Here is a 24,199-nt window from a genome sequence, read left to right on the forward strand (position 1 = left end):
TGCCCTGCCCAGAGCTCCTACTCCGGCAGGCCTGGGCGAGCACCTCACGGGGTGTCGTCCGGAAAGGGGGGATGGAGGAGTAGAGGAAAGGAATAACGCAGGTAATGTCAACATCTGGGGATCTCGAGCCCCCCATGGGAGCCCCCCAAAGATGCCCCCTCTGGCTCCCCGCCAGCTCTCCCCCTGCTCAGCTGCACCCCGAAGGGTTAACAGCTCGACAGCAGGACCCACCCGCACAGGGAACCCAGCGCCCCCAGATCGCCCTTGAGCAGAGCGTGGTCAACGCAGGCACAAGAGCTTAATGATAATAACTGACCCTTGTCTGAACAGCAGAGTCAGAGATACCAGCCAGGGACTCGTGGTAACAGCTTGGAGGGTATTGAGGGTGTTGAATGAGATCAGGGCCCTGTTGTGCCAGGCTCTGCCCAGATCCCAACCGAGATCAGGGCCCCCTTGTGCCAGGCTCTGCCCAAAGCCCGACCGAGATCAGGGCCCCCTTGTGCCAGGCTCTGCCCAGATCCCGACCGAGATCAGGGCCCCCTTGTGCCAGGCTCTGCCCAGATCCCGACCGAGATCAGGGCCCCCTTGTGCCAGGCTCTGCACTGACCTGGACTGAGATCAGTGGAGACCGACCAGGAACCGCAGCCAATGGGAGCTGCGGGGGCGGTGCCTGCGGGCAGAGGCTGCGCGCAGAGCCGCCTGGCCATGCCTCCGCCTAGCTGCCAAAGGGCATGTCGCCACTTCCAGGGAGCCCCCAGAGGTAAGCCCGGAGCCTGCACCCCTCACCCTCTCCCATGCCCCAAACCCCTGCCCCAGCCCGGAGCCCCCTGATGTTCCCCGAACCCCTCATTTCTGGCCCCGCCCCGGAGCCCGCAACCCCTCCCACACCCCAACCCCCTGTCCCAGCCTGTGAAAATGAGCGAATGAGTGGGGGGGGGGGGGAGAGCAAGGGACAAAGGGAGGGGGGAATGGAGTGGGGGGGCGAGGCCTCAGAGAAGGGGCGGGGCAGGGGGCGGGGCAAAGGTGTTCAGTTTTCTGCGATTAGAAAGTTGTCAACCCTCGGTGCTACCCAGAGCCTGACCGAGATCGGGGCCACCCTGTGCCAATCGTGGATCACAAGATCCTCACTGCATCTGCCTCTTCCTTACAGAGGGGCTGTGGTGGGGGAAGCCCAGGGCTGGGCTAGCAGGGGGCTGCGGGTCGGGAGTGAGGGGCACTGGCAGAGCTGGGGGGGGAGCCCAGGGCTGGGCTACCAGGGGGCTGTGGGTCAGGATTGAGGGGCACCGGCAGAGCTGGGGAGAGGGGGAGACCAGGGCAGGGGCTGCGGGTCGGGCCGAGGGGATCTGCACAGTTGGGGGGCACCCCCGGCAATATTCTCCCCACTGGCCCTATGTGACGAACTGGGACTGTTCTTAATGTGGTCTTTGAATGCTGAGTGGGGAGTGTTGGCCTGGGAAGGTTGCAGGGGAGTGTGGCTGGGACAGTCTGCATTGGGAGATGGGAGACTGGCCTTGAGGGAAGATACCTGAGCATGTAACCTGAGAACCCAGGAAGGGGGCTGGGGCCAGGTGACACCTCTGCCTAACTGAGGGGGTCTTGTTGTCTATGCCTGCAAGACCTGTCTTGGGCTGTGTTCCTGTCGTCTAAATAAACCTTCTGCTTTACTGGCTGGCTAAGAGTCATGGTGAATCGCAGGAAGCCGGGTGTGCAGGGCCTTGTGTCCCCCCACAGTCCGTGACACCCTGTCAGCCCCTAAAGCTGGGTGGTAGAATCTGAGAAGCCAAGACCCCCATGGGACCAGAACCCCCCACCCCCAAAAGAGCCAGGAGTGTCCCTCCGCTCCCCCTCGCAGCCCTGCAGTGCCCCCCTTTCCCTATCGCTGTGAGCACTGGCACGTCTCCCCTCTGGGGGGCACTGCAGGGTGGGGGCCCAGGCTGTTCCACAGCCCCTAGTGGTGACACTGGGCAATGCAGGCTGCAGATCCAGGGGGAACCCAGGGTCTATCTGCACCCCAGGTGCAGCTGGGGATCGGGTGCCCCCTGGAGATCCCCAGACCCCCTCTGCCCCCCTGCTCCCCCCGCCCGCTGTGGAGCCCCCGTCCTACCTTGTGTGGCTGAGGTGACGAGGATGGCGGTGACGCAAAGGCTCCAGAAGGCGTGGGCGAGACGGGCCATGGCGCCGGCTGGGGGATTGGCACACTTGCTCCCTGGCACGGCTCTCAGCGGCCCGAGCCCGGGGCCTCTCCCGGCATCACACAGGAGGGACGATCCGGCAGACAGCGAGCCTGGGGGAGGGAGGGGGGAGAAGCCATGAAACAAGCTGGTGGGGGCTGAGGGTTCACCCCATCCCATGCACGGCAAGAGACCCCTTCTCCATCTCCCAGCCCAGTAGCACCACCATTGGAGAGGGGAATTCCCCCCTCTGACCCAGGGCCAACACGGGTCCCCTCCCCCCGGACCTTCTATTCTCCAGGGCAGGGACTGACAACACCCAGCCCCACTGGCTTCCCTAGTCCACCGCCAGCTAGGGCCAGCCCTGGCACGGGAAGGGTTAATAACGGGCTGACACAGCTCTGGGAGATGCGTGGGAGAGTGGGGGGGAGGGGTAACGGAGGAGGGGGGGCTGGGAGCCAGGACTCCTGGGTTCTCTCCCCAGCTCTGGGAGGGGAGTGGGGTGTAGTAGTAATAGAGGGGGCTGGGAGCCAGGACTCCTGGGTTCTCTGCCCAGCTCTGGGAGGGGAGTGAGGTATAGTGGTAATAGAGGGGGCTGGGAGCCAGGACTCCTGGGTTCTCTCCCTAGCTCTGGGAGGGGAGTGGGGTGTAGTGGTAATAGAGGGGGAAGGAAACCAGGACTCCTGGGTTCTCTGCCCAGCTCTGGGAGGGGAGTAGGATGTAGTGGTAATAGAGGGGGCTGGAAGTCAGGACTCCTGGGTTCCCTCCCCAGCTCTGGGGTTCCTGTGCCTTAGTGGTGAGTGCTGCCGGCCGGGGGCCCAGCCATGCGGGTAATGCCAGCTCCCCCAGGGCAGTGCTGACACCTGCGCGCCAGGCTCCAGTGCCCCGGCTGGCAAAGCCCCTGCAGGTTCCTGTCTGATGGCTTGGCCGGGGCCTCTGTGCTCATCAGTGTCACAGCTCCAGCGCAGCGCAGCAGCTCGGTGGCCCCGGGGGACCCTGGCGACTCGAGGGGGGCCCTGGGGGAGAACAGCTGAGCCATGAAGGTGGAACCACCTTGGGCAAAGAGCAGAGTGCTGGATCATAGAGCTGGCTTCAGTCAGGACTCCTGGGTCGTCGTCCCCACCCCCGAGCTCTGGGAGGGGAGGGGAGGGGAGGGGGGGGGCTAGTGTGGAGAGCAGGGGGGCTGGGAGTCAGAACTCCTGGGTTCCATCCCTGCCTAGGGGAGGGGAAGATGAGTAAGGACTAAGGACACCTGGGTTCTACTCCCAGCTCTGCTGAGTGAACTTGAGTCCAGTCCCCCTTGTGCCTCAGTTTCTCCATCCCTGATATGGGAAGAACAGCCCTTCCCAACTCCAGTGGGGGTGGGGGTTAGGCGCTCAGAGCTTCTATAGTCACGTAAAACTAGAGCTCTGTCTCCCGAGCTGTGTCCCCCCCCTCACCTATTGCTGGAGGCCTCATAGCACTGAATGGGGCTGGGGGCCCCCAAAGCCCTGCACTAGGGCTGGGGGGGGACACTTGGGCAGGAGAGGGGGTGGATGGGGGGAAGGTCAGAGATAGGCAGCTCTTGGGGGCATGGGCGGGGACTGAGGACAGGGCGGCCCCAGCAGCCGCCCCCCCCCGGAGCAGGGGGTTCTAGTCATTCACCCGGGGATAAGCCAAGCCAGGGATGCCAACACGTAGCAATGGGCATGGGGCACGGGCCAGCAGGTGGGCGGGCAGAGGCGTGTCTGAGCCCCTCATAAATTTCCCAGCCCCTCAGCGGAGAACAAAGGAGGCCAGCTGGGGGTGGAGCTGGGGGGGCCCCCTGCTGCAGCCCCCCCCCATATCACAGCCTGGGAAGAACAGCGTGTGCTGGGAAGGAGGGGGCCCCCTGCTAGGTCTTGCTGCCAGCATGTCCTAGCCACTCATCTCCCAGTTCCTGGGCACGGGGAGATGGCAAATGAGCCTCTCCCCCACCCAGCCCAGCCCAGCCCCCCGCAGCACTGCACTGGGGTCAGCACAGACTGCGAGGGGAGAGCGCCCCCTGCTGAACCCTTGGCCTCACCCCCTAGTGACAGACTGCAGATCTCCCCACCATCTGCGGTCTCAGCTCATCCCTGCTTAGCCAGAGATGGGATCTAGTGGTTACAGCTGGAGGGCTGGGAGTCTGGACTCCTGGGTTCTTTTCCTGGCTCCGGGAGAGGGGTGGGGCGTAGCAGTGAGAACAGGCCAGGCTGAGTGACGCTGGGTTGTTGAAATAACAGGAGTACTTGTGGCACCTTAGAGACTAACAAATTTATTAGAGCATAAGCTTTCGTGGGCTACAAGGATCCCGGACACTGGGATACCCCCGTGGACTAGGGCCGTGGCCAGTAGGACCCCGGCTGTGCCATCCGCGCATCTCTCCCTCCCGCCCGTCTGCAGGAGCTGGGCCTGGAGCGCAGGCAGCACATGTGAACGGAGCTTTCCAAGGCTCTCCTAATTATGGCTTCCTGGTCTCTCCAGGAGGCGGCTCGGTCTCTTGGGCGAAGACGCCGCGGTTTAAGAAACTGCCTAATTACATCTAAAACTGCCAAATTATGGCAGATCAGCCGGGAGGGAGAGTCTGGTGTGTGGCACGCCTGGGCTCTAGCCCCAGCTTGGGGAGAGGAGTAGGGGTTATTGGTTAGAGCAGGCAGCTGGGAGCCAGGACTCCTGGGTTTTATTCCTGGCTCTTGGAGGGGAGCGGGGTCTAGTGGTCACAGCAGGGTGGGGGGGGGGGGGGTTGGGCATCTGGCCTCCTGGGTTCCCTTGCCACATCCTGATGTGACTCATGAGCAAGTGCTTTGCTCCCTTCTGTGCCTCGGTTTCCCCATGTGTAGAACGGAACTAATGAGGGTGGGCCCAATGCTTAGACGACCTGGAAGGTTTTGGTGATGCAAATGCTTTGAGACCCTTGCTAGATGCAAGTTGGGTCCTGATCGTTATCAGGAAGAACCAGAACTGGACCCTCACGCTACTGCAGGGGTCGCTGTGGGGCAAAGTGATCACCATAGTAACCTAGCTAGGGCCAGGCGAATCGCTCAGATGAGGGCCCTGCATCAGAGCCCTTTCCCAGCGAGTCGGAGCAGGAACTGAGGGGTCCGGGCCAAATTCTAGCGTTAATTCTACAATCCTGGTCATCTCATTTCCCTCCTGTAGCTTCTTCACGTGGAATAGTCACTTGTTCTTGTTCTAAAGTGTCTGACAGTGATGGTGGGTGGCAGTGAAACAGCTGCCACGCCTCACCCCAGAAGTGGGTGCATCTCAAGGTTGAGTGAAGGATCCCTGTGCAAATACTGTGTGACTGCTAAACAGCTGTTAAGCCCCACCCCAGAGGCAGTGGAACCTCAGTGCTGGGTGAATGATCCCCATGTGGTGTCTGTGTGTGCTGCCAAGCAGCTGCCATGCTCCACCCCAGAGGTGGCTGCCTTTCAGTGCTGGGCAGGCGAGTCTCGTACAGTGTGGCTGCATGGTTGTTAAGGAGCAGCCGCGCCCCACCCCAGAGCTGGCTGCAATGCTCAATTTATAAAGCGCCCCAGCTCCATTAGGGTGCAATACACTGGCTGCAACCCAAGACCAATTTTCCAGCCTGGGGCCACAAAGTGGGTTTCAGCCCCCCATACCCTGCTTGTGCCATGTCCCTGTTTAGCGTCTCCTTGCAAAGGTGCCTCCCAAGCTCCGTGGAAAGCCCCAGCAAAGGGCAGCGAGATGAACAAGCGTCTGGAAATCTCCTGCTCTAGCGCCAACAGATTTATCGGCCTTCGGAGCCCTGGATTCCTGACCCAGCAACAGCGGTTCCCTGGAAACTCCCCACAGCCCATCCACTGGGCAGCGCCCAAGCAACGGGGCTGCCAAGTCTGCACACACAGGAGGCTCCTTTCTACAGCATAAGACACACAATTATTATCCGCATTAAGGTTGTGACCAGGATGTGGGGGGCCCCATTGGGCCAGTTGCTGCACGGACCCCGACCGAGGTCAGGGCCCCCCTTGTGCCTGGCGATGCACTGGCACAGCGAGAGGTTGCCCCTACCCCATAGAGCTCACAATTGAAACAGACAAAGGGAAGGATCAGTCCCCCTTATTTTACAGAAGGGGAAACGGAGGCACCAGGCGACGCAGTGACTCACCCCAGGCTGCATGGGGAGTCAGTGGCAGAGCAGGAATCGAGCTCAGCTCTCCTGAGTCCCAGCATCTGACCCACAAGCCCAACCTGCATCAGTGGGTCACGACCTGTTAGCCCTGCAGAGACGGGCCGGGCCTTTTGCAGCACCCCTGTGTGCCCGTCCGGCTGCTCCAGCCATAGGGCCGGGGCTATTTTAGGACATGCCGTATCCCAGTGCCCAGTGGGCAGGACGGTCCCCACCCCCTCTCCAGGGACACTTCCGGCCTGGATCCTGCCTCTGCGCTCCGGGGCACGGAAGCTGCCGTCAAATGAGAGGGAATTTGGAGCAGTGCAGCGAAAATTATTAAGGGTCTCGGAGGATTAAATTACAAGGGGAGATTAAAAGAACTAAATACGACTAGCTTGGCTAGACGGCGGCTAAGGAGCGCTCAGATAATTGTCTGGGAGTAGCTGAAGGATGTAAATATCGAACGGGGGGGTGGGAGGGGAATTATTTGAGAGGAGATTTTAAACTCAAGTGCAGCGTGGTCATGTGGTAAAGCACTGGAGCAGGATGCGGGAAATCTGGGCTCACATCCCACTGCTCACACCAGCAGGCCGGGTGAATCAGTTCACTGCTTTGTACCCCTATTTCTCCTGCAATATGCAAATCCTCCCTCGGTCTGTTAGAAGGACGGTCCTGGGCTTAGAGAGGAAGGCAGCTAGGGCACTAAGATGGGCTATGGGGAAACCGGCTCCCCTCTGCTGCAAATATTCTGTGTGACCCCTGCGGGAGTCTCTCTGTGCCTCCATTTCTCCATAGGTAACATGGAGATAACAGTCCTGCCCTACTGCACAGGGGGGCTCAGATACTATGGGAAGGGGGCTCTTAGGGGCTGGCATTGCCTCAGTACCATGGTGGTGGGGGGTTTCAAGGCCCAGCTCCTGGAGTCAGAAGAACCCGTGGCCCTGGGGGCAGCAGGGAAAAGCTGGCTTCAGAGGAGAAAAAAAGAAACCTGAATTCATTGTTATTTTGTAAAACAAATCTCATGATTTTAAGCCCATCTCGCAGTGTTGGGGGCCCGGTTCACGTCCAAGGTTGGCAACGCTGCCATCTCTCGCTACGTTTGCACAGCCCCTGGCACAATGGGTGCCGAGCTCAGTTGGCGCCATTTTTTATTATTCTCAGGGAGGCAGCGTGGCCTAGTGCAGAGAGCACTGGACTGGGACTCCGGAGCCCTGGGCTCTACTCTCGGCTCTGCCGCTGGCCTGTTGAGTAACCTGGGGCAAGTCCCTTCCCCGCTCTGTGCCTCAGTTTCCCCAGCTGTAAAGTAGGGATAATGCTACTGACCTTCCTTTGTAAAGTGCTTGGAGCCCGACTGATGAAAAAGGATGGGTAAGAGTCAGGGATTGTTATTCATTTGTAATGTGGTAGCACCTAGGAGCCCCCGTGACGGATCAGGACCCCATTGTGCCAGGAGCTGCACAGACACAGAGCACAAAGCCGGCCCCGCCCCCAAGAGCCGACAGTCTACGTCCAGTCTCTGGACTAGAAATGACTTTGGCTCCGTGCTGAGAATCAAACCCACGGCATCTCTCGCAGATGACAGGTGCGCTGGCGCCCCCCGATCCCAGCCCGATTCCACATGGGAGTCACGTATGCAGGGAGCAGGGCAGCTAATCTTGGCCAAACAAGCAGAGCCGACTGCCACCCCCACCACTGGAGCCTCACGGGGGGTGGGGTGGGGGGAATCCCCATGGACTTTTCTGCAGTGTGGGGGCTCTGGCACCCAGCTGCGTGGTTCTGAGGCTGGGTGGCACACCCACTCCATGGGTGGCACCATCTCTAGGGGGTAGCCAAGGAGAACCAGTGTTGCTTAGCAACAGTTCGGTGTCCCGGTTACATCGGGAAGAGGTTATTGGGGGACATGCACTGGATATGACCTCCCCCGGGGGAGGGGCCCTTGTGGATCATGGCTCCACCCACAAGCCTTCCTCTGAGGGCGAGAGAGTCTCCTCCACCGCAGCCCTCGCCATGTGGCCAGCGGGCACAGCACAGCCTGCCAGGCTGACTCGCGCCTGCAGCTCCACCAGGGTTTGCAATTAAAAGCCTCAATTAATGGGACGATGTAATGCTGCGAAGCAGGGGGCGGGGAGCTGCTGCCTGAACGGAGCACACGATACAGCAAAGCCGCAGCGGTACAGACCGTGCTATCGGCCACTGGCCAGCCCTGGGTGAGTGGCCTCCGGCCCTTGTAGCCTGCTGGAGCTCTCCTGCTGGTCCTTTCACCACGTCGAGCTCTTTAGTGGGCGGGTTCCAGATCACGCTCCCTGTTTTCCCGGGGCGGGCGGGGGGACTTACGCCAGCTCACCCTGTGTGTGAGTGAGTGGCAGTACGGGGAAGAGAACCCAGGAGTCCTGACTCCCAGCGCCCCTACTACCTGGCTCTACCCAGCAGACTTCACTCCCCTCTCAGAGCCAGGAAGAGAACCCAGGAGTCCTGGCTCTCAGCCCCCACTGCCAGCTCTACCCGGCAGACCTCACTCCCCTCCTGGAGCTGGGAAGAGAACCCAGGAGTCCTGGCTCTCATCCCCTCGCCCCCAGCTCTACCCAGCAGACCTCACTCCCCTCCTGGAGCCGGGAAGAGAACCCAGGAGTCCTGGCTCTCATCCCCTCACCCCCCGCTCTACCCAGCAGACCTCACTCCCCTCCTGGAGCTGGGAAGAGAACCCAGGAGTCCTGGCTCTCAGCCCCCCCTGCCAGCTCTACCCACCAAACCTCACTCCCCTCCTGGAGCTGGGAAGAGAACCCAGGAGTCCTGACTCCCAGCGCCCCCACTACCTGGCTCTACCCAGCAGACCTCACTCCCCTCTCAGAGCCGGGAAGAGAACCCAGGAGTCCTGGCTCTCATCCCCTCGCCCCCAGCTCTACCCAGCAGACCTCACTCCCCTCCTGGAGCTGGGAAGAGAACCCAGGAGTCCTGGCTCTCATCCCCTTACCCCCAGCTCTACCCAGCAGACCTCACTCCCCTCCTGGAGCTGGGAAGAGAACCCAGGAGTCCTGGCTCCCCGGCAAGCCCCCCTCCCCTTAGACAGTGGGATCTTTACTGACAAAGGCCCTTACTCTAGAACCCGTGACGCATCTCCATGGTAACAGCTCATCTTCGCAGCTCCTTGACACTCAGCTCCATGTTAGGCTGGGGGGAGCTGGAGGATGGAGGGGGAGGCGAAGGGGGGAGGGGGACAAAGAGAGGGGGTGCTGGATGGTTTTGGAATCAGCAATCAAGCCCCTGGCTGCTCATCAGGCAAAATCAAACCCACCTGCATCCACCCTGCCCCCGGATCTGGGGGTGCCCAGAGAGAAATGACCCATTTCCTTGGCCGAGCCCTTGTCAGCAGCATCCCGGCCCAGCTGCAGAGCCGGGCCCTCCCCCCGCAAATGTGCTCTCCCAGCCTGTGCAAATGGCAGCGTCACCCCGCTGAGCTGCCAGCGGGCCCATCTAGCCCGGCGTCCTGGCATGGGACAATCGACAGCTCCGGGCCATTGGTTACAGCTCCATGTATTGAAGGAGTCTTGGAACTGAGCTGGGAAATCAGGGTCATCCCTGCTCCTTTATCCGGGGCAAAGAAAGCCTGAAATGGTTGGTTTTCCTGCTTGAAATTCAAGTCTCGTCCACTCTGGGCGTCTCTATGGAAAACTAGGGATCAGACCGGATTCTGAGAGCAGTGATTCCACGCATGCCGCAGCTCATTCGCATCGGGAAACGAGAGGGTTTGAAAAAACATCTGAGCTGTTTAAAATCCCAGGGTCTGACTCTCCCATGGCTTTTCCCCTTTACACCAGGGCATGGTGTGCATGAAACACAACAGTTTCACACTCCCCTTACACTGGTGCAAGTGAGCCCCCGATGTCATGGATAAACCAGGAGCAGAGTTTGCATCTAGTATTGGTGATGTTTATTGAACTCAAACACCCAAGGAGCAGTTGGGAGAAAAGAAGTCTTTGTTAAAGAAGCAACACCTCCCCCACCCTTGCCCTTCCAATTAAAGCTGTTTTCTCCGATTTCAATCTCTGTTGTTAAAACGTGTTCGCTAACATCTGTTGGTTAAGGGCGTGTCTAGACGGAGATAGAAGGCTTGTTTTAACCCATGTTAGCTAACATCTTTTAGACCGGGCAAGTTGTATTTTTACCCACATTAGCTAGTCAGGATGAAGCCTAGGACAGCAAAGCAGAGAGCCTGAGCTAAAATACAACCTGGCCTGTCCACACTGGACTTCTAAAACATGTGAGCTAACCCATTTTTAAAATACACCTAGTCTAGACCAGCTCAGAGGCACTAGCTCAGGGGTGGGCAAACTTTTTGGCCCTCGGGCCACATCTGGGTATGGAAATTGTATGGCGGGCCATGAATGCTCACGGAATTGGGGGTTGGGGTGTGGGAGGGGGTGAGGGCTCCAGCTCGGGGTGCGGTCTCTGGGATAGGGCTGGGGATGAGGGGTTGGGGGTGCAGGAGAGTGCTCTGGGCTGGGACCGAGGGATTCGAGGGCAGGAGGGGGATCAGGGTGGGGGCAGGGGGTTGGGGCCCGGGAGGGGGGCGGGGGGCAGGCTCTGGGTGGCGCTTACCTCAAGCAGCTCCCAGAAGCAGCAGCATGTCCCCCCTCCAGCTCCTATGCAGAGGTGCAGCAAGGTGGCTCTGTGCACTGCCCCCTTCACAGGCGCCGCCACTGCAGCTTCCATTGGCCAATGGGAGCTGCAGGGGCGGCGCGTGGGGTGGGGGCAGCGTGCAGATCCCCCTGGCTGCTCCTACACGTAGGAGCTGGAGGGGTGACATGCTGCTGCTTCCAGGAGCCACGCGGAGTGGGGCAAGCCCCGGACCCCGCTCCTCGGCTGGAGCACTGGAGCAGAGCAAGCCCCGGACCCCACTCCCCGGCGGGAGCTCGAGGGCCGGATTAAAACGTCTGGATGGCCGGATGCAGCCCCCGGGCCGTAGTTTGCCCACCCCTGCACTAGCTAGTTGAGTTGAATTTGCTCCTACTCAACCAGTTTGCATTGGCTGAAAATCCACATTGTCTTGTGCACACCCGTTTTAGGCCCTGGGTTTTTTGAGGCTGTGCTGATATAACTATCTCTGGGACAAATCACTCAGAGTGACTTGATTATACTGGTGCAAAAACTACAGTAGGTTTAACCTAGCCCCACCCCGCCCCTCTTAGAATAACAGTAATCCCTAGCTCTCACCCATCACACAGCATCTGTAGATCTCAAAGCCCTTCACAAAGGAGGGCAGGACCAATTTGCAGATAGGGAAACTGAGGCAGGGGGGCAGGAAAGTGACTCTCCCAAGGTTACCCATCAGGCCAGTGGCATAGCTGGGAATAGAGTCCCAGGTCGGGGCTTCTTCCCCTAGGGATTTTGACCCATAGAACAATAAATTCACAGTTTAGGTTACACCAAGAAACAAGCCGGGGTAGCCAACGCAGCGGACGTGGTCTAGCAATCCACGTGGCGGAGAGAGCAGGTAGCTTACTTGCAATCAAGTCAGCTCCCTCAAGCTAGCCGAAATGAAACCCCCAGTGCCAATCGCAGCTACAGCTGGGTTTTTACAGTGATTTTGTTCTGGCCAAACTACAGAAGGTGTCAGCGAAGCCTGGGCTACAGCAGAAGTCCATTTTTTTATCGTTTTGACAGATAATATCAATGTTTATTTTTAACCATTTCCTCCCCCCCTCCCCCAGTTTTATCAATTTCAATTTTCACACTCGTGGGAAATGGTGGGGGTGTGTGAAAGACAATCATTCTCCGATGACAGCAGAGGTTGAGATTCAAACCGGTTTATAACCATTCAAACGCACATTGTCAATGTCACAGCTCAAAACACACAAAGTCAATTGCCTTCAATCAAACGTTCGCAAGCGGCACTTTTCTTACTTTGCCTCTCTCGTAAATATCATCGCTGGGGTTTTTTTCGTGGGTTCGTGTGTGTCCGGTGAAATGGACGTTTGCCAACATTTATGGATGAAAATCGAATCCTTCCCAGGCTATCTATAGACACGTTTGCACCAGCATAGCCAGGGCACTTAGGAGTGTGATTATTTTACCGATAGTGACAGTGATCCAAATTCTACTGTGGACGCAGTTAAACTGGCTTGTACCATTCACTCCCCCGAAGGGGAAGAGTTACACTGAATTAAGCACATTTACACTAGTGATGTATGATAATCTATCCGGACAGCTCCAACGGCTTCGTAAAGAGGGTCCGGGTTCCTACTGCCATGGGGAAACTGAGGCACGGACTTGCCCCGAGGGAAGTCAGTAGCGGAGTTGGGAACAGACCCCAGGAGTTCAGACCCTCAGCCCGCTGCAGTAACCACTAAATCTCATTCCCCTCCCATGAGTCCAGCCTCCCAGGCCTTTACCTCCTCGCATGGGACAACCCATCCACAGGCAGGATAGAACCCAGGAGTCCTGACTCCCAGCTTCCGCCTCCTCTAGGCCCCACTCCCCTCACGCAGCTGGGCTAGAACCCAGGACTTCTGGCTCTCAGCCCTATTTGCTATCATGCAGGACGGGGATGGGCTGAGGATTTCCGGAAGGAGAGAATTTTACACCCACATTATTGCAAGGGTTCTTTAACGACAGTCACAGCTTTGCTTTGACCCTTTGTGTGAACCCCAGAAACTGCAGCACACTGGGGTACTGGGGTCAGCCCTGACTGCGTGGGGAGAGCGCCCCCTGCCGAGCCCCCACCCTACTCCCTGCAGCACCGCGCCCCCTAGCACCACACTGGGGTACTGGGGTCAGCCCTGACTGCGTGGGGAGAGCGCCCTCTACCGAGCCCCCACCCTGCTCCCTGCAGCACAGCGCCCCCTAGCACCACACTGGGGTACTGGGGTCAGCCCTGACTGCGTGGGGAGAGCGCCCCCTGCCGAGCCCCCACCCTGCTCCCTGCAGCACCGCACCCCCTAGCACCACACTGGGGTACTGGGGTCAGCCCTGACTGTGGGGAGAGCGCCCCCTGCCGAGCCCCCACCCTCCTCTCTGCAGCACCGCGCCCCCTAGCACCACACTGGGGTACTGGGTTCAGCCCTGACTGCGTGGGGCGAGCGCCCCCTACCGAGCCCCAACCCTGCTCCCTGCAGCACAGCGCCCCCTAGCACCACACTGGGGTACTGGGGTCAGCCCTGACTGCGTGGGGAGAGCGCCCTCTACCGAGCCCCCACCCTGCTCCCTGCAGCACAGCGCCCCCTAGCACCACACTGGGGTACTGGGTTCAGCCCTGACTGCGTGGGGAGAGCGCCCTCTACCGAGCCCCCACCCTGCTCCCTGCAGCACAGCGTCCCCTAGCACCACACTGGAGTACTGGGGTCAACCCTGACTGCGTGGGGCGAGCGCCCCCTACCGAGCCCCCACCCTGCTCCCTGCAGCACAGCGTCCCCTAGCACCACACTGGGGTACTGGGGTCAACCCTGACTGCGTGGGGCGAGCGCCCCCTACCGAGCCCCCACCCTGCTCCCTGCAGCACAGCGCCCCCTAGCACCACACTGGGGTACTGGGGTCAGCCCTGACTGCGTGGGGCGAGCGCCCCCTACCGAGCCCCCACCCTGCTCCCTGCAGCACAGCGCCCCCTAGCACCACACTGGGGTACTGGGGTCAGCCCTGACTGCGTGGGGAGAGCGCCCCCTACCGAGCCCCCACCCTGCTCCCTGCAGCACCGCGCCCCCTAGCACCACACTGGGGTACTGGGTTCAGCCCTGACTGCGTGGGGAGAGCGCCCCCTACCGAGCCCCCACCCTGCTCCCTGCAGCACAGCGCCCCCTAGCACCACACTGGGGTACTGGGGTCAGCCCTGACTGCGTGGGGCGAGCGCCCCCTACCGAGCCCCCACCCTGCTCCCTGCAGCACAGCGCCCCCTAGCACCACACTGGGGTACTGGGGTCAGCCCTGACTGCATGGGGAGAGCGCCCCCTACCGAGCCCCCACCCTGCTCCCTGCAGCACCGCGCCCCCTGCTGAGCTGAGCTGACAGGCTGCCAGCCCAGTACACAGACGGGGGGTGTACAGGGATAGACGGACAGACAGAGGGGGATGTACAGGGACAGCCGGGTGGTGAACAGGGGTAGATACAAGCCCCCCCTTCCCCACTCCCCTCAGCACGCCTCGATGATGCCTCCGGCCCCTCTATCCCCTGCCAAGCCAGTGGGTGCTGCCCTCCCCCATGGCAGAGTGCCCCACAGCCGTTAGAAGGGAGGTGCGGTGCTGCCCCCCCCCCATACCCTCCTGGCGGCCTGGCGCTCCCTGCTCCCATATGCGGCGCGGGAGGGTGAGGAGTCGCTGGGGCTGGATTTAGTCTCCTTATTATGCAGGAAACATAATGTTCTGCTGAGGCTCTCACGGAAGCGGGCGAGAGCTATTTGCAGGCTGGGCCGCCTGCTCTCCCCCGCGCCTGCGGGCGGGCACAGCCCTGCTGCCAGCTGATCCCTGCCCCCTGGCCCGGAGCCCCCGCCGGGCATCGCCCCCGGCAGGGCCCACCTGGCTGCAGCCACCACCAGGGAGCTGTCACAATGGGGCGGGCGGCCTCGGTCCTGGCTCCGCTAGGAAGGTTCTGGCCACATTACCAGGCGCCCCAGTGTTTGCCTCAGCAAGTCCCAGCGCTCTCCTGCGGCGTGTGGGGCCAGCCGCCATCCCCCAGTGCTCAGCGAGTGGGCAGGGTGCGCACCCAGGGGTCCCATAGCGCCATGGGGGGCAGCAACGCATTCTGGGTAAATCCTCCGCCAGTGACCGCAGGGCACAGTATCCACAACCTGGGGAGATGCAATGCATTCTGGGATGCACAGGGAGCTGTCCGGGAGGGGGAAGGGCCGAGACAGCCGCACCGGCCAGGGGTCCCATCTGCCTGCTGCTCCAATTGCACCCACAGGCCCCAGCTGGACCCGCCGCGTAGGGTGACCAGATGTCCCGATTTTATAGGGACAGTCCTGATATTTGGGACTTTATCTTATATCGGTGTCTATTACCCCCCACCACCGGTCCTGATTTTTCACACTTGCTGGCGGGTCACTCCGTGCCCAGAGAGCTACTATTTCGAGCTGGCCACACCAGGAGCCACAGCCTGGACAGGGACTGCTTCAGCCGCGTGGCTACGACCGACTGACCACCGGTGGGAGCTGTTCACAGCCTGGCCCCCTGGTGACTGCAGGGCACCCCGGGGAGTTTACCACAATGCACCACTACAGACCTGGCTGTGCTGGTGCATGCTGGGAAACTCCGGGCCTCTGCCCCCCAGCTGAGGCCAGACCACAGACCCCATGGTGAGATCAGAGAGCTGCCTCCTATCCCACCCGGCGGCTCCGTCCCCCTGAAAGCCATGACTCAGGGAAATGAAATCTCCTGGAACGGGAATGAAAGGCATCTAATCACCTCAGTGAGCTGCTAAAGCGCCCCCGGGGGCCAGGAATAATGCTGAGCACTCACACGGGTCTCCAAGTGCCCTGCAGCCAGTGAGCAACCCCGCACGCGGGGCCTTATCGGCACGGGGGGGGGGGGGACAGGGAAACTGAGGCACCGGAGTGACTTGCCCAAGGTCTCACAGCAAGTGGGTGGCAGAGCTGAGACTGGAACCCAGGCGTCGTGATTCCCAGCTCCCTGCTTTAACCACTAGACCCCACTCCTCTCCCAGAGCTGGGGATAGAACCCAGGAGTCCTGACTCCAAGCTCCTCCCCCAATCTAAGCACGGCTCCGCCGTCCTTCCCACACTTAGCCATGGGTCCCGGGAGCCCGGAGAGCCACTGTCCCCAAATCACCTTTACCAGGATCAGGTGATCCGCCCCTGCCCAGGACTCCCAGGCAGCCACTCAGGGGTGGGTCCTGCTGTGAATCAGCTGGGTCCATCGAAATCTGGGGGGCTGGGGGCTGTCTGCAGGCAAGGCCTGCTGGGCACATGGCCCGGCCTGTGTTTATGTCTCGTCTCTGCCCGGCTGCTCGCAGCCCCGGCCTGTCCCTGGATCCCTGGGTCGGGGCTGTCACCCGCAGCAGACGACCCCCGCGCTTGTCACTGTGACATGCTGGGGGCCGCTGGGCGGGGTTAGTGCTTGGGCGGGAGAGTGAGGAAAAGGAGGGGGCGGGGGGCTCTGGAAGGGGCTGCTTTTCCCTCCAGAACAGGTCTAGGGGGCGCTGTGCTTTTCCCACGAGACCTAACCTAGGGCAAGTCCTTTCTTGGCTCTGTGCCTCAGTTTCCCTGAAAGCTGCTAGGGGCAGCGACTGTGTTTCTGTGCAGTACCTGCCACGCCGGAGCCTCTGTGCGCTGCCAGAAACCCACTCACGACAGACCACGCAGATGCTGCAGCTGGCTCTGGGTACGGCAGGGTCCCGGAAGCGTCACCTCGCAATAACAGAGCATTTGCCAGCACGTCTCAGAGAAGAAGGGGACACAGTGGCTGGAGTGTGAGTCTGTGACGTGGGAGACCCAGGTTCAATTTCTTGCCCAGCCGCAGCCTCCTGGGGCAAGTCAATGAGTCGGTCTGTGACTCGGTTTCCCCAAATGGGGCTATTAGCACTGCCTGGCCTCCCGGGGTGTTGGAAAGGTAAATACACTACAGAATGGGAGGTGCCCAGACCTAGGGTGATGGGGGCCATGTTAACCACACGTACATAGCACTCGCACCCCATTACCGCTCAGTAAGTGCACAACATGAATATTGTAGGCAGGAGTGTTGGCCAGTTACCCCAACTGAATTGTTTTTCCCACAGTGCTGTTCACCGGTATCTCCCACAATACCTTGGAACCGGCCAGCTTAGCATTTGACCTAAGCAGAGAGGAAAACTCGCAAAGACCAAATTCGTGAATCTCCTGCCCCCGGCACAACCATCACGGACCGGTACCCGCAAGCCAGCAGCCAAAACACAGCTCAGACAGGCCCACACCAGAACAAGCTCAGGAGCTGGTACAACCTGGCGGCCGGGTCTTAGATGAGGTGTAAAGCGCTTGCTAACGTGTCCTATAAATATGCGTGGGTTTAGGGGGCGTATCTTCCGCGCATGGGGAATATGCTGTGAGAGAGGAACTGAAGAACAATGCAGTGAATGGTGGGTATTTCGGGGGTGTCCTCAAAATCCGAGGCCCCGGGCTGCAGCCCCCAGCGCCAATCCGGCCCTGGGTAAATCTCCTTTTCATACTGTGCTGTTTTGTCTTTAGCCACTATACATTTGGCTTCGGCTGGTTATTTGGTCTCAAACATTTTTCATCGTGAACCACGAGTGTGTCACACGATTGGCTATGCCGAGCATCACCAGTTCAGGGCTCGCTCACACCCAGCTTGTGCTACTCCAGATCCACCGCCTGAAACGGGACAAACCGGGCGTGAATTTCTACCAGGGAGGGGGAATTTTCCATTGGAACAAGTGGCCCAGGGATGGAGTCTCTGGCCTTGGCTGTTCTTGCCTGGGAACCTAGGAACTGGACTAGTTATTGGGCCCAATAGAGGGGGAAACTGGGTGAAATTGTCTGACCTGTGATATCCAGGAGGCCAGACTAGATCGTCTATTTCTAATGGTTCCTTCTGGCCGCTGGGAATCTCTGTGTGTCCCAACTCTGCTGTTAGAATATCACACGGTCCCCTGCCGTCCTCCCCCCAGCATGATCATTGCTCTTAGCGGAGAGGAATTTTCTACCCTCAGGGTAAAGCTCGTGTCTGCAGGAGACAGAGCTTTCTCAGGGGCTGGTTGGAACAGTGGAACTACCTGCCACATGACTGTGGACCAGCCCAAACGTCCTGCACCAGGAGCCGAGAGCGTTCCTCCAACCAGCCGTCTCCCGTAAGTGCAGCGCAGGCATATAAAACAGACCCCACCCCAGCAAACCAGTGCACGGCACACGCGGCTCTAGCCCTGGAGAGAGAGACCGAACCACACAGGACAGACGAGAGTCACGTTGCTCCCGTGCTCTGGGAGCAGAGCTGCTGGGCCATCCCTCCCCCACCCATTCTCCTTCGCTACTGAGCATCAACCCCCCAACCTTCTCAGCAGTGACATCAGCCTCCCATCACCCGCTAGGGGCATCCCCCAGCAAGACCCGTGGTGGGTTTGTAGTGCCCTGATGGAGGCTGGGCTGTGCAGGTTCTGTCTACACTAGGAGACCCCCAGGTGGCTGTTTTCCTAAAAGCCCTGCTCTGGTTCCAACAGGAATGAATCCAGGGAAGCCCCAGGGTCTGTGTTATGCAGGACGTCGGCCTAGATGATCACAATGGTCCCTTCTGGCCTGGGAACCTATGAATCCATTTCCTGTGGAGATGAATAGAAACATTTCCAGCCCGGAACAGCCCATCAAGCCCAGCGTCCCACCCCCGACAGGGGCCAGCTGCTGCAGAGGAAGGTGTAAGAACCCTGCAGTGGCAGCTGGGAGATAATCTGCGCCCACATCAGGTTTTAGCCTGGGCACTAATAGCCAGAGATCGGCTTAAGCCTCAAAGCAGGAGGTTTTATCTCCCTGCCAATACGCCGCTGGCTGCACCGATTAACTCTGGATAGTCTCCTTCTCCGAGAAACGTCCAGTCTCTCTTTGAAGCTTGCTAGGTTCTCGGCCTCACCGACATCCTGTGGCAGAGAGTTCCACAGGCTAACGCCACCTGGTGTGAAAAGGGGATTTTCTTTGGTCAGTTCTGAATCTGCCCCCTTTCAGCGAACAGAATCTCCTAATCCCCCTTCCCCGCCCCCCCCCCACTTGGCATTCTTACAGATCCTTTGAGCCCATCCCCTCTCACCCCGCTCTGAGCACGGAGACCTTTCCCTGCATCATCAGGACAGGGTGGGGCAGCTTTGAAGGGCCCGGGAGCAGCCCCTGAGGCTGTGAAGGGCTCCCAGGACATTTGGCTGCTGGTCAGTTTCAATTTCTGCCCATGCAGCACCGGCCCCACTCTCCATGGTCCAGCCAATCCCCTTTGGGCCCGGTGGGAATGGTCTTTCTCAGTATTTGCCAACTACTCCATGAGGCTGTGATCTTCCTGCCAAACAGTGCCACGTGGGGGGAAGGGCGGGGAAATCCATGTTGTAACTGGCCTTGAAGCAGTAGCCAAGCAAAGGGCAATTCGCACAACAAGTCTCATTCGAGCTCCTAGAGGCTGCAATTGAGATCAGGGCCTGCACAGAAACAGCCCCTGCCCCAAAGAGCTCACTCTTTAAATGGAGGGGAAACTGAGGCACAGAGAAGGGCAGGGTCTTGCTAAAGGTCACCCAGCAAGGGCAGGAAGAGAACCCAGGAGTCTGGAGTCCCAAGGCAGAGCCCTACCCACTAGGCGACACTGCCAGCTCAGAGCTCCCAGCCAGTGATTGGCAGGGCTGTGGTTTTCCAGGTGTTGTAGGGAGAGCGGGCTGCTGGGAATTGTAGTTCCCTTTAATCTTTCCCTGCAGCTAGAGGCAGCGGCGCCCAGGCATTGGGGGAGGGGGCAGGTACCCCCAATATCCCACAGCCCCGTGTCACCCCTCAGCAGTGGGGCGCAAACCTGTCTCGGCTACAGCCTAGGATCTCCCAGCAGCCTCCCCGCACCTGCCACCAGATTCAGCAGCTGTGGGGCTGGAGCAAAAGGCCTTAGCCCTCACGCAGAGCTCTCACTCGGCCCCTCGGGAGCGGGGCCCCATGGGGGGGAATTTTCCCGTTATCAGCACCCCGGTGGTGCAGCTGGGACCCTGCCCTCAGCTCAGGGACCCATTCCTGGTCCCAGCCTTTCACCCGTCCAAAGGCCACTGCAGGTGGGCACCGGAACCCAGCCCTGCAGCGCAGCTCGGCGGGGAGCCAGGTCCGGGGCAAAGACTAAAGTGGGGAAGATTCATAGATTCATAGATTCTAGGACTGGAAGGGACCTCGAGAGGTCATCGAGTCCAGTCCCCTGCCCGCATGGCAGGACCAAATACTGTCTAGACCATCCCGGATAGACATTTATCTAACCTACTCTTAAATTGTTGGCGGGTGGCACAGAAAGGGTTAATGTCTGCAGCCCCAGATATATTCGGACAGACTGAGAGCCCAGGGCTGGGATAGCAGGGGGATGTGGGTTGGGATTGAGGGGCACCGGCAGAGCTGGGCGGAGGGGGGCAGGACTGGGCTAGCAGGGGGATGTGGGTCGGGATTGAGGGGCACCGGCAGAGCTGTGGGGGGCAGGGCTGGGCTAGCAGGGGGCTGCAGGTCGGGATTGAGGGGCACTGGCAGAGCTGGGGGGAGGGGGGCAGGGCTGGGCTAGCAGGGGGCTGCGGGTCGGGATTGAGGGGCACTGGCAGAGCTGGGGGGGCAGGGCTGGGCTAGCAGGGGGCTGCAGGTCGGGATTGAGGGGCACTGGCAGAGCTGGGGGGAGGGGGGCAGGGCTGGGCTAGCAGGGGGATGTGGGTCGGGATTGAGGGGCACCGGCAGAGCTGTGGGGGGCAGGGCTGGGATTGCAGGGGGCTGCAAGTCGGGATTGAGGGGCACTGGCAGAGCTGGGGGGGCAGGGCTGGGCTAGCAGGGGGCTGCGGGTCGGGATTGAGGGGCACCGGCAGAGCTGTGGGGGGCAGGGCTGGGCTAGCAGGGGGCTGCGGGTCGGGATTGAGGGGCACTGGCAGAGCTGGGCGGAGGGGGGCAGGGCTGGGCTAGCAGGGGGCTGCGGGTCGGGATTGAGGGGCACTGGCAGAGCTGGGTGGAGGGGGGCAGGGCTGGGCTAGCGGGGGGCTGCGGGTCGGGACTGAGGGGCACTGGCAGAGCTGTGGGGGGCAGGGCTGGGCTAGCAGGGGGATGTGGGTTGGGATTGAGGGGCACTGGCAGAGCTGGGGGGAGGGGGGCAGGGCAGGGCTAGCAGGGGGATGTGGGTCGGGATTGAGGGGCACCGGCAGAGCTGGGCGGAGGGGGGCAGGGCTGGGCTAGCGGGGGGCTGCGGGTCGGGATAGAGAGGCACCGGTAGAGCCATGGCGGGGGCAGGGCTGGGGCTGCGGGTGGGGATTAGAAATTCTGCAGTTTTGCTCCATCTCCCACCTCTGCCCCAGCTGGGGGCTCTTTATAACCCCCCGATTTGTGGCTGAGGCCAGAGTTTGACGAGAGCCAGAGGAAGGGAGGGAGGGGGAGTTTAATGGCACATCCACATTTTGGATTTGGGTTCTGGGCTCACCCCCTCCCGCTCTGCCAATGCCCCTCAATCCTGACCCGCAGCCTCCTGCAGCCCTGCTCCCCCCCCTCCCCCGTTCTGCCGATCCCAGAGAGAGGGCGTGGGACGCCCCGCGGCCGGGGCCGGGGCCGGGGCCGGGGCCGGGCCGGGGCCGGGGCCGGGGCTGGAGGGAGCTGCTCGGTGTCAGGGCGGGAAAGAGCCGAGGGGGGATCCGGCCTGTCGGCGCCGCGCTGCCATTGTTTGGGCGTCGCAGCGCGGCCGGAGGATTAGCCGAATTTGCTGGGAACAGGCCGTTCTCCGTGTCCTCATTAGCAGCGAGCCGCGTAAATCACAAATCTGAGCACGAGCGACATGTCCCTGCCTCCCCCGGCGAAATGGGATCCGGCTAATCCCGAGAATGGGGGGGGCTTTGAGTGAGAAACCTCCACCTCAGCTCTGCCGGTGCCCCCCAGTCCTGACCCGCAGCCCCCCGTTAGCCCAGCCTCGGCTCCTCCATCACAGCTCTGCCAGTGCCCCCCAATCCCGACCCACAGCCCCCCGTTAGCCCAGCCTCAGCTCCTCCACCCGCAGCTCCTCCACCCTCAGCTCTGCTGGTGCCCCCCAGTCCTGACCCACAGCCCCCCGTTAGCCCAGCCTCGGCTCCTCCTACCTCAGCTCTGCCGGTGCCCCCCAATCCCGACCCACAGCCCCCCACTGTGTCCTCCTGCCTTGTCCCTGCCCTGCTCTGTGTGTCTGTCCTGAGGGTGCTGAGTCCCCAGTCTGGGGGAGGGCAGGGGGGGAAGGGCCTGGCTGGAGAACCCCCTCACAGAGTGTCCCCGGCAGACAGGGATGATTAACAGTCTGCCACGGGCAGCTGCTGGCACCGGTGCACATGGGCGCTTGGGGGTGCCCCCCCCGCGCCACCCAGCGAGTCATGGCAGCACCGGGGAGCAGAAATTGTATGGGGCTGAGGGTGGAGGGGCCCTGACCAGAGCCCACAGTGAGGGGTGTGTGTGGATAGATAGATAGATAGATAGATAGATAGATAGATAGATAGATAGATAGATGGGGTGACTGGGGATGAATAGACACAGGGACAGAGGGGGTGACTGGGGATGGACAGACAGACGGACATAGGGCGTGAATGGGGATGTATAGATGGACAGGGGGGTGAATGGGGCTGGATGGACAGATGGACAGAGAGGGTGATGGGGGTGGACACACAGATGTATAGAGGGGGTGTATGGGGATGGATAGACAGATGGATAGAGGGTGTGACTGGGATTGGATAGACAGACGGACATAGGGGGTGAATGGAATGGATAGATGGATGGACATAGTGGGTGTAGGGGGTGGACAGACAGATGGACAGAGGGGGTGATGGGGATGGACAGACGGACGGACAGAGGGGCCATGGGGGTGGACAGACGGACGGACAGAGGGGGCGATGGGGGGGGACAGATGGACGGACAGAGGGGCCATGGGGGTGGATAGACGGACGGACAGAGAGGGCCATGGGGATGGACAGACGGACGGACAGAGGGGGTGACGGGGGTGGATAGACGGACAGACAGAGGGGGCCATGGGGGTGGACAGACAGATGGACAGAGGGGGTGACGGGGGTGGACAGACGGACAGACAGAGGGGGCCATGGGGGTGGACAGACGGACGGATAGAGGGGGTGACGGGGGTGGACAGACGGACAGACAGAGGGGTCCATGGGGGTGGACAGACGGACGGACAGAAGGGGTGACGGGGGTGGACAGAGGGACAGACAGAGGGGGCCATGGGGGTGGACAGACGGACGGACAGAAGGGGAGATGGGGGGGACAGATGGACGGACAGAGGGGGTGATGGGGGGGACAGATGGACGGAGGGCGCAATGGTGATGGACAGACGGACAGACAGAGGGGGCCATGGGGGTGGACAGACGGACGGACAGAGGGGGTGACGGGGGTGGACAGACGGACGGACAGAGGGGGCCATGGGGGTGGACAGACGGACGGACAGAGGGGGCGACGGGGGTGGACAGACAGACGGACAGAGGGGGCGACGGGGGTGGACAGACGGACGGACAGAGGGGGCCATAGGGGTGGACAGACGGACGGACAGAGGGGGCCATGGGGGTGGACAGACGGACAGACAGAGGGGGAGATGGGGGTGGACAGATGGACGGACAGAGGGGGCCATGGGGGTGGACAGACGGACGGACAGAGGGGGTGACGGGGGTGGACAGACGGACGGACAGAGGGGGCCATGGGGGTGGACAGACGGACAGACAGAGGGGGTGAGGGGGTGGACAGACGGACGGACAGAGGGGGCCATGGGGGTGGACAGATGGACAGACAGAGGGGGCCATGGGGGTGGACAGACGGACGGACAGAGGGGGCCATGGGGGTGGACAGACGGACGGACAGAGGGGGCGACGGGGGTAGACAGACGGACAGACAGAGGGGGCGATGGGGGTGGACAGATGGACGGACAGAGGGGGCGACGGGGATGGACAGACGGACAGACAGAGGGGGCGACGGGGGTGGACAGACGGACAGACAGAGGGGGCGACGGGGGTGGACAGACGGACGGACAGAGGGGGTGACGGGATGGACAGACGGACGGACAGAGGGGGCCATGGGGGTGGACAGACGGACAGACAGAGGGGGTGAGGGGGGTGGACAGACGGACGGACAGAGGGGGCCATGGGGGTAGACAGACGGACAGACAGAGGGGGCGATGGGGGTGGACAGACGGACGGACAGAGGGGGCGACGGGGATGGACAGACGGACGGACAGAGGGGGAGACGGGGGTGGACAGACGGACGGACAGA

At 61.2% G+C, this 24,199-nt stretch overlaps 1 protein-coding gene across 2 annotated transcripts in view; it reads right to left on the bottom strand.

Annotated features, from left to right (window-relative positions):
* Positions 1-2,174, bottom strand: part of ADGRL1 (adhesion G protein-coupled receptor L1) — a 51,663-nt gene extending 49,489 nt beyond the window's left edge. For both annotated transcript variants that reach the window (XM_065419654.1, XM_065419655.1), the window contains exon 1: positions 2,105-2,174. In XM_065419654.1, coding sequence (XP_065275726.1) covers positions 2,105-2,174 — 70 coding nt within the window. The remainder of the gene's footprint in view (positions 1-2,104) is intronic.
* Between the last annotated feature and the right edge of the window lie 22,025 nt (positions 2,175-24,199).

This window comes from Emys orbicularis, chromosome 19 (genome assembly GCF_028017835.1).
Source record: "Emys orbicularis isolate rEmyOrb1 chromosome 19, rEmyOrb1.hap1, whole genome shotgun sequence".
Lineage (NCBI taxonomy): Eukaryota > Metazoa > Chordata > Testudines > Emydidae > Emys > Emys orbicularis.